Source organism: Canis lupus, chromosome 13 (assembly GCF_011100685.1).
Source record: "Canis lupus familiaris isolate Mischka breed German Shepherd chromosome 13, alternate assembly UU_Cfam_GSD_1.0, whole genome shotgun sequence".
Taxonomy (NCBI): Eukaryota; Metazoa; Chordata; class Mammalia; order Carnivora; family Canidae; genus Canis; species Canis lupus.
This window is the reverse complement of record NC_049234.1, coordinates 3,513,019-3,523,342: the sequence shown is the minus strand read 5'-3', so window position 1 is coordinate 3,523,342 and position 10,324 is coordinate 3,513,019. Positions and strand designations below refer to the sequence as shown.

The 10,324-nt window shown below is 45.8% G+C and overlaps 1 protein-coding gene across 10 annotated transcripts in view; it reads left to right on the top strand.

The window, feature by feature from the left end:
- NCALD (neurocalcin delta) overlaps nt 1-10,324 on the top strand; it is a 370,293-nt gene that overhangs the window by 344,662 nt on the left and 15,307 nt on the right. For all 10 annotated transcript variants that reach the window (XM_038555233.1, XM_038555230.1, XM_038555228.1 and 7 more), the window contains one exon: nt 5,878-6,274. In XM_038555233.1, the coding sequence (XP_038411161.1) occupies nt 5,897-6,274 (378 nt within the window). In that variant the 5' untranslated portion in view covers nt 5,878-5,896. The remainder of the gene's footprint in view (nt 1-5,877; nt 6,275-10,324) is intronic.

Below are 10,324 nucleotides of genomic sequence, written 5' to 3'. Positions count from 1 at the left end.
TGATCTGGAATATGGGATGGAGATGATGGCAGTCTGGACTGAGGTGGTGACGATGGAGATGCTGAGAAGTCAATGGACAAAAGCAAAAGAAATGACCAAGGAGTCCTAGGGCTCTGGCTTGGGCGACTGGGCAGCAGATGGCATCCTCCACAGATGCAGGGCAGGCCGAGGGCACTGGGAGTGGGAACCAGGAGCCACGGTTCTTCTGTCCTGCACTGAATGCCTTCCAGGGCCTCCCTGAGCTGGGCAGGGAGGACACAGCAGCAAAGCAGGCCGAGTCAGTCTTGTGCTTTCCTGCCGCCCCGCTGGCCTCCTTCCTGTTCTCCCTTATCAGCTCCTCCTTCTCCCCAAGTCTACAGGTCAGATGGCTAAGGGCTCACCCCTCCTCTTTTCTCCCTCCTCTTTTCTCGTTTACCCACCATCACTGACTTGAGGCTGTAATCCAGTCTTTGGCTATAGATACCACCTGCATGCTGATGATTCCCACATTTATTCCCTCCCTGGACCTCTTCTTCTAACTCCAGACTTTGTCCATCTGGCTACCTACTTGACATCTCCAACTGGGTATATGCTGGGCATCTCAGAATGAATACCTGCGCAGAAGCACAGAGAGCCATGCCCCTGCCTCGCCCCAAAGCCCTACTTCTGCATTTCCCCATTTCAGGGTCAATTTCATCCTTACAGTTGCTTAGGCCAGAACCTTGGAGTTATGCTGGACCATTCTCTGTTCACAAACCATCAACCAATCCTATTGAGTCTCCCTTTAAGCTGTGTCCAGAATCCAGCCACTTCTCACCTTCTCTGCTGCCACCACCCTGGTTCCGGCCACCATTGGCTCCTGTCTGGGTCCTTGAAGTGGCTTCCTAGCTGTCTCTCTGCCTCCTTTAGTTTACTCTCAATGAGGCAGCCAGAGAGGTCCTGTTAGAATATAAACCAAAATCCTGCAATGGCTCCATCTCATCAGAGTGGAAGCCACAGCCCTTACTGTCACCCATGGGTCACCTGTCACCTGGCCCTTGTTACTATTCTGCTCTCATCTGCCTTCCTTCCTGCCCTCCATTCCAGTCTCATCCTTGACACTCAACCTGCTCGCTGTCCAGACCCTTCTCAGTTGCTATTTTCTCTGCCTGGGACAGCCTTCTCCCAGTCATCTCCACGGCTACCTCCTTCACCTCTTCTCTTCCTTTCCAAATGTGACTTTTTTAATGGGGCCTTCCCTGGCTTCTTAGTTAAAATTTTGACACCCACCCCTGGCATTCCCCAATCCCCTTCCTTCTTTACTTTTCTCCTTGGAACTACTCTGTCTAGCATGTCCGTTATGTATCTTGCTTTTGGGATGTCTCTTGCCACTAGACTGTAAGTTCCACAAGAACTAGGGTTTTGTCTGTTCCCTGATGAATCCCCCAGTGCCTAGGGCCATGCCTTCCTCCTAGGAGACACTCAGCACCTATTTGTGAAATGAATGAGTGCTAATAGGAGATTGCCTCCTCTTTCTTAACTACTTGTCTTTGACTTTTTATGGAACTGTTGTCTTAATTTCTGTCTGGGCTTCCTCCATGGAGTTAGTAGGGCATAGTGATAAAGCCAGTGGACAGTCAACCACAAACAGAACTTAGCATTTGGCCGTCTTATTCCCAGGCTGGGTGACTTAGGATAAGTTGCTTGGGCCGAGTTTTCATTTCTTAGCTTATAAAAATGGAGGAAGCTGTCCTATCACTCAGGGGGGTTGTGAAGTTTCAATAGAATAATGGATGAAAGGCCATCAATGACAAGATGTGGTTTTCATTAACCACAGCAGCTGGCCCGGGCTCAATGCAGGAGCTTAATTATATGACTGTCCCATTTAATTCTCACATCAAATCAGTGAGATACAAACTCATACCACTGAACCCATTTTACAGATGAGAAAACCGAAGTGCACCAAAAAGTTAAGTGACTTACTACCCAGAGCTAATCAGCAATTCAGCCAGGCTTTGAACCCAAGCACTTTTATTCCATGGCCTGAGTTTTTCCCCCTGCTATGTTCTACTAGCACAAAGTTAATGTTTTAATAGCCAAATGGAGTAATGAAAAGGATTTGACCTGACAGGCAACTTCTGTCTCCAGATGATTTTTTCTGGGCTGCTAATTAATGCAGCATTTCCCCGACGGTATTTTTGTCCTCTCTTCAACTCAAACAGGCAGAAATCCCTGTCTTCCAAAAGAAAAAGGTATTGTCAGGCATTCCTCTTTCTTTCCCCTTCACCCCCAGGGAGAGAAACGCTATCATATGTTCCCCGAGATTTCTGTTGTACAGTCTGACCAAGTCCAGATGGTTTTCTCAAGTTCAGACATCATCCTTGGGAGAGTATTTGTATTTATCTACTGAAACAAATTCTGGACTAGATTGCAAACACGGCTTCCGAAAAAACTAATTCCATGCTCTTCTGCCTCGTTTGTGTTATGGCCTTTCTGTGCTAATGAATTTGTAAAAGTGGTTTAATTACTGTTTACTGAAAAATAGCTACACACAGATCAGTCTCAGTGGGAGACTTAGCCAAAATGTTGAGGCAATTTGTTTCTAGTGCAAAAACAGCTAATAAGTGAGAAGCACTTTTTAAACATTGGGGAAGGAACTTAAGTTTAGCTTTGAAGAAACAGTGGTTTATAGGCCCAGAAAAAGAAATCATTCTTTAAGAGGGTAGATTTAAATATCAAAATGGTATTTTCTTCCTAAGACTGGGCACACGGTGATTTGCACAGAACCAAAGTATAGGAATGGTGATTTGATTGAACACCACACCAAAGAGCTGTACTTTACAGAACCCCCAAAAAGGAAAACCCGAAATTACTTGTGAATTTCATACAAATGTTTCGGAGCTCTGTAAGCCCATGTATATGTATTACCTCACGGTTCTGAATTCTTGCCTCCGGCAAATTGCCAACTTAGCAACTGAATGACAGTTTTAAAATTCTAATACAAACCAGCCTCTCTAACTTTGCTTTTCTCCCTCCAGAAAGAAAAGGACACCCGGGCCTCTGGGGTGGCTCAGCGGTTTAGCGGTTTAGCGCTGCCTTCAGCCCGGGGCCTGATCCTGGAGACCTGGGATCGAGTCCCACATCGGGCTCCTGCTGGAGCCTGCTTGTGTCTGTGTCTGTGCCTCTCTCTGTTTCTCATGAATAAATAAATAAAATCTTAAAAAAAAAAAAGAAAAAAGAAAAGGGACTTGCGAGGGAAATGAAAGTTATTGGAAGGTTCACTTTAGAAATTATGCTTCATTTGGAGCTGCAGTTTAGGGGACCTTCCCGCGCCACTGGCCCTGCTCGTAGAGGGGTGCTCTGTTCTCCCGACTAATTTGGCAGGTCTCTGTCTAGGACGGGAGCAGAGCCAGTTCTGTCTCAGGCTCAGAACTCAGAAGATAAAATGTGTCAACTTTTCCAATTACTAACATCGCTTGGCATTTCTGGAACTGTGGATATAATGCAAGAAGTTTGAGCGGTGTGAGATGCAAACACTGCCCTCTAGGAGTTTATTTTTAGTGAAGGCAAAAGACAGGTATGCAGGCAATTCAATATAAGAGATCCCAAACTTGGGTGGGGGGGAGGCGGTGGGGACAACCAGGTAAGGGGGGTCAAAGGTACAATCTTCTAGTTATTAGATAAATAAATCCTATAGCTATAATGCACAGCATGGTGACAACAGCTAACAATACTGTATTGCATATTGGAAAGTTGCTGAGAGAGTAGAACTTGGAAGTTCTCATCACAAGAAAAAAATTAATAACTATGAGGGGTGATGGATGTTAACTCAACTTGCTGTAGTGATCATTCCGCAGTGTATTGGGTCATTATGTTTTACCCCTTAAAGGTATATACAGTGTTATATGTCAATTACATTTCAGTAAAATGGGGGGAAAGAAAGAGATTCCAAGACCAAGCCTTAACCATCAGATAGCTTTAGTGACTCAAATACCCTTTTCATAGCCAGAGGCTCGTCACTGTCACGAAGGACTCCTTTTCTGGGAAGATTATTACAGATTTCCATGTTGTAATGATTCATCTGTCTACCAGTCATTCCTTTGTTCATTAACTCACCAAATGTCATTTTTGGGGGCAGAGAGAGACAAAATAGTCCCGACAGAGACTCTGTCTCAAGGGGCTGACCCTGCAGAGGGAGGGAGACAGGCATTAACAACACCACAAGAGAAAATCTCAAAGAAAATTTGGAATAATGATTAAAATGGGGTTGTGTGGTCTTTCAGTCTCTGATTTTCCAAGCTTTACTTACAGGATTTTTTCCAATATAGGAAAAATGCAAAATACAAGTGCAGAGCCCCTTTATGAGAAGTGGCTCACCTTGACCGTGCTTAAATCATAAGACTTTGGAAATAGGAACTAAGTTCAGATATCACCTCCTCCAAGAAGGCTTTTGTGATAGCATCTATGCCCCCTTTTGGCTTGGGTGTCCTCTCCATGTTCTCTCATCATACCACCATTCCCCTAACAACCATGAATTGAATATCTATTGCACTATCCCCTCATGGTCACCACCACTTCTGAACTTACACAGCTGGGTGCCCCCGAAGAAGGAGGGGCCACATCTCACTCTTTGCATCCATAGTACCAGACACATGCCTGCTGCATAGTGCTCAATTAATGGTGAGTGGCTCTGTAAATAAGAAGATGATATTTCTAGGGGTTTTTTCTCACCTAACAAGACAAGAGTTGCCTTTGTTCCCCGTACTATGTTAAGTTTAAAAATAGGTAACAAAAGTGTATATATTCTTGTTTTTTGAAATGTAAATGTACTTAAACATTTGTTAATAACATATCTATATAAGCACACATATAAAAAAACTTAGGACACACACCAAAATGCTAGCAGGGTTATCTCTAAGTGTTATGATTTGAAATGATGCTAACGTTTTTCTTTATGCATCGCTGTGATGTTTTACTATTTTACTATAGATGTGTACTACTGTTATAATAAGAAAATATGAAGCTAATTGTATTTAAAAAGGAAAGTTTGGCCTCTTCCATAAACATACACATAAACAGTTTATGAAGCTTCATGTTTACCATCTGAACCCAATGTTGACAGTGAATTGACCTTGTGAATTTATACAACCCATCTAGCTTGGTAGCATTTAATCCTATTAGATAGATTTGTATTTTCCTTACTCATATCTGTTTTATAATATTCAGAAGGTACCAAAGCAGCACTTTCCTTGGGAACATTCAAGCAATAAAACATAAATTACCTCTTTTGCCTCTGTCTCTCTGAGTTCCCCTTAAATTCTCCCTGCTAATATTTGGACTAGATGTTAGAGCCTCAGATGTCTTAACGTGAGGCTAGACCTCATGCCAATAGAAAAGGCAGAGCTAAGTAGTCAACTTCTCTGTCTCCTGTCTCTGTCTGACCCCCTCCCTCCTTTTCTCCCTCTATTTCATCGCGAGTCTCTTGTATTCGCATGGCTCCGTACAAAAGAAGTATCAATTTTCTGGTCGGTGGTATTTCTGCTCTGCATCTCCTTTTTTTATTATTATTAAAGATTTTATTTATTTATTCATGAGAGACACAGAGAGAGGCAGAGACACAGGCAGACGGAGAAGCAGGCTCCATGCAGGGAGCCCGACTCTGGGACTCAATCCTGGGACCCCGAGATCACACCCTGAGCCAAAGGCAGATGCTCAACCACTGAGCCACCCAGGCGTCCCTGCTCTGCATCTTCTGACTGCCTGTCTTTCTAACATTTTGTTTGACTGAGTTGGAAAACCAGACAGTGTTGTGGACTAAAAGAGTTTATTTTTTTTTTCCCCAAAGGAACAATCACAAATGATAAAGTGTGCTTCTAAACAACAGGTTTAAAAATGATACATATTCTTCTCTGTCTGCAGCTGAATTCTCGCTGCCAGGATGGGGAAACAGAACAGCAAGCTGCGCCCAGAGGTCATGCAGGATTTGCTGGAAAGCACAGACTTTACAGAGCACGAGATCCAGGAATGGTATAAAGGCTTCTTGAGAGACTGCCCCAGTGGACATTTGTCAATGGAAGAGTTTAAGAAAATTTACGGGAACTTTTTCCCTTACGGGGATGCTTCCAAATTTGCAGAGCACGTCTTCCGCACCTTCGATGCTAATGGAGATGGGACAATAGACTTTAGAGAATTCATCATAGCCCTGAGTGTGACATCGAGGGGGAAGCTGGAGCAGAAGCTGAAATGGGCCTTCAGCATGTATGACCTGGATGGAAATGGCTACATCAGCAAGGCAGAAATGCTAGAGATTGTGCAGGTACGTAGCCCTAGACCTTTACAGACAAGAGTGCGAGTCACAGGTAAGAATTGGACAGTGCACAGTACAGCATGGTGCGGGTTGCAGATTGGTGCCCATCTAGGCTTTGATCCAGCCTACCCGGTGTTTTTAAAACACTGAACCCATATCCCAAACAGGAGATTACACATAAAAACAGAATGGTTGGTTATCTCTTAAAAACTCCAATCTGGCAACACTGGGCCCCCATTCTGGCCTGGCCTGAGTCACCTGGTGGTTTGTGATGACCTCCACCCTACAGATGGACGGAGCAATCATGCTCCTCAGCAAATCATGCTCAGTGTGACCTCTCCAGCCACCCATCCCAGTGACCTGCCCAGACCTCAAGTCTATGGGCTTATAGCCCCTGAGGTGGTGTCTAATGATCAACCCTGACCTGGGGCTCAAACCCTGCCCCTTTCAGTTACTACCTCTGTGACTCTGACCAACGTAATTCATCTAAGTGAGCCTCAGTGTCCTCATCTGTGAAATGGCACTTTCAGTGGTGCCAGTGAGGTTCCTTTAAGATTAGATGTGACGGCCCATGTCGGTGCTTAGCACAGTGCCAGCCGTATGGACAGCCCATCATCACACCAAGTCAGTTGTCATGAATCTACAACTTTCTTAGACTCTGAAATAAAGGCAGGGATCTCTAGGCTCGGTTCTGTCTCATCAGAACTACAAACATAGAATCAAGTCCTCCATCATTTTATTCTATTTTTTTTTTAAGTATTTATTTATGAGAGCGAGAACACAAGCAGGAGGAACAGCAGAGGCAGAGGGAGAAGCAGGAGCAGGGAGCCCGACAGGCAACTCCGATCTGACCCCAGGATCATGACCTGAGCTGAAGGCAGGTGCTTAACTGACTGAGCTGCCCAGGCGCCCCATCCTCCATCATTTTAATAGGAAGCACTCCATTCTGTTTCCCCAGATCACTCACCTAGAGTAAATATCCTGAACAGAACAGGAGAGGGGCCCTGGTGTTGGCCACATTTTCCTCGTCAGACCCCAGGGGAAGGTGGGGAAGGGGCATAAGGAGCTACGGTCATGGCTTTAACAGCTCGATGGGCAGGGAGCGGGACCCAGGGCGGAACGTCAGGGGACTGAGGCTCAGCTCGGAGGATCAGGACAGCTTCAGCTGCAGGCAATAAACAGGACTAGGTGGGTGGCAGCACCAGGGCGGGCTGGCCGTCACTCATCATCTTGGCAGGCAAATGGGCACAAGAGGGAAGCATCTGGAAGCAGACAGCAGTCCAAGAGAGTGGGCACTTGGCTTCCTGGAGGGCTCATCTCAGAAGCCAGCACCCAGGCTCGGAGGGAGATCTGCAGGCCCTGGGAGAACAGGATGGGGGTGGGTGGGTGCTGGACAGGAAGGAGGGGCTGTACCACAGGCGACAGAAATCACCGCACTGCTGGTGAGCTGGGGTGGGGGGGCAGGGCATTCGCTTTCAAGGAACCAAGGAGACCTGGTTACAGAAGCTAAGGTCAGATTCACAAGAGCCCCACGCGACTGACTGGTTATGGGACCCTTGTAGCTGAGGCCCGGGCGGCTCCTGGGCCAGGGGGTCTGAGCCCCAGGGGCAGTGAGAGGGACAGGTGCACCTGGGGCTGGGGGCTGAGCAGGAGCGCAACCGACCCCCAGACTAGCAAAGTCCCCAGATCTGCCAGCTGGTGCTCACTGCAGCACTTGACCCAGAGCTGCGACCACCCGACCATGGAGTCTCAAGGTAATCCCTCAGAGACAGGAGCTTTTTTTTTTAAGATTTTATTTATTTATTCATGAGACACAGGACCCCAGGATCAGCCCTGGGCTGAAGGCAGATGCTCAACCACTGAGCCACCCAGGCATCCTCCCCTCAGAGACAGGATCTTAAATAAGAATAGAGGATTTCTCCTCTCCCCCAAGGATAAATGTATGAATAATGTCAACTGTAGAAATATGGGCAGTAGAGAAAAATATAAAAGCAAAAGAGAAGAATTCTCTCCATAATGCCACTCCACCTACAAAGGGAATCACTGCTATTGATTTTCTAATGTGAGAAAATAATATTTTCTGGTCTTATTTCCATGCATTTAAAAATATCTAACTAGGGCCACCTGGGTGGCTCAGGCATTAAGCGTCTGCCTTCAGTTCAGGCCATGATCCCAGGGTCCTGGGATTGAGCCCCACATCGGGCTCCCTGCTCAGGGGGGAGTCTGCTTCTCCCTCTTTCTCTGCTCCTTCCCTCATTCATGCTCCCTCTCAAATAAAATAAATAAAAATCTTTTTAACAAAATCTAATTGACTTCATAACGTATATGAAATTTTGTATCTTTCCATTTTCACTCAGCATAATACACGTATTTCTCATGTCATAAAAACTTTTAATGATATTTTAATAGATGTCAGACACCATAATTTACTTACTCTTCCTCCATTGTTGGAATTTAGGTTGTTTCCAGGTTTTATTTATACATGATACTGTAACTTTTAAATATAAAATAACATAATTCTTGTGCATGAAACTTTTTCTATATTTAGGATTATTCCCTTGGAATGGATTCCCAGAAGTACAATTACTGGGCCAAAGGGAACGAACATTGATTTCTGAGGCACCCGATGCTCTCTGCCAAATTGTTTTGCCAAACGTGCTCCCGAGTGAATGAAGTGTGTGCCATGTCATTGCACTTTTCTGATTTTTCTTCAACAAAAATTAACATAATTCAACAAAAATTCAGATTTCAAGGGTGATTCATTTTAATTAGCTTTATTTTGTCTCCTTTTCTGGGTGAGTGCTGTGCTCTGCAAACCACGCTGGCCCTCGGTCCTCTGCCTTACTGCAGAGAAAGCAGGTGACTACGTTCTCCTTTTGAAGAGAATTGCTTCCTGATTGGGATCTAAGAAAAAAATTTTTTTGCTAGCCATGGTGCTGTCTCCTGTTGAACATTTTTCACAGTTCTGGCTGCTCTTGGTCAGTGGTTTGGTGGCCAGTGTCGATGAAGAGGTTGACCCCCAGTCAGGGAGAACCCTCCAGACCCCATGGCCTTATGAAAATCAAATTATTCGCACATTCGTTTCACACCTACCACTAAGGCCCTGCTAAGTAGCTGGCACTGGGGGTAAATAGTGTGGGCAGGAACACACACCCTCCTGCGCCGTGGAATTTGGTTGGGGACTTTGCAGAGGATGTGCGGAAGGTGCTAGCAAGCACTCGCTGAGCCCTTGCCCACTTAGTTGGGTTCAGCAAGGAACGTAGAAAGGGATCAGAAAAACAAAGGGGCATTCGGCCTGCCAAGACCTCGCCACTTGCACGGAGCTGCGTCCACTCACGGGCCCACGGGAAGCTTCCAGGCGGGAACAGGGGGGACCTGGGGTTCCTCAAGAACTACTTATCTACTCGGGGTTTTTTGGAGCCAGCAAATGGAAGCCTAGAGTTTCCTTAATTGTTTTCTACAGCACCACACCCTGATGATCAATATTCATGACCGTGGGGAGGAAGCACTGCAGGCACCCTGAGGCGATTTCCAAATTGCCAATGAGATGAAATTAAATTTAGAACCATTTTCCTATTAAGGGCTCTGTTACTCCATTCTGCTACTTTGCAGGCTGATAGTTCACGTATTCTCTCTCATTCATATGCTAATTCCCGGTTTTCAATGACTCTCGGTGAACTGGACCGGGGATGTTGCCAGACTTCCCATTTTATTATTTTTCTCTTTTTTCTCTTCCCCACTCCGAAAGCCTGCACTCCAGGCCCTGGCCCAAGAAGCTGTGTACCTGTGTGCAGATTCTCTTTTTTGGCAGTGTTGGGGGGGTGGCGGGGGGTGGTTCTAGCTGGTCCGCACCCTAGAGGAAGCACCTCTGCAGGGGTGCATGGACTTCAGAGGAGTCACCGTCCCTTGGATGTCTGCTTTGCGTTTGGGTAAATATATGTTAGCGCTGAGATGAGAGCAAGCCTGTGAGCCAGCATCATCATTCACAAATGAAGGTTTCTATTTGTTAAAATGAGTAAAACCTGCAGCTTGATTGCAAGCGCCAACATATAAAATTCT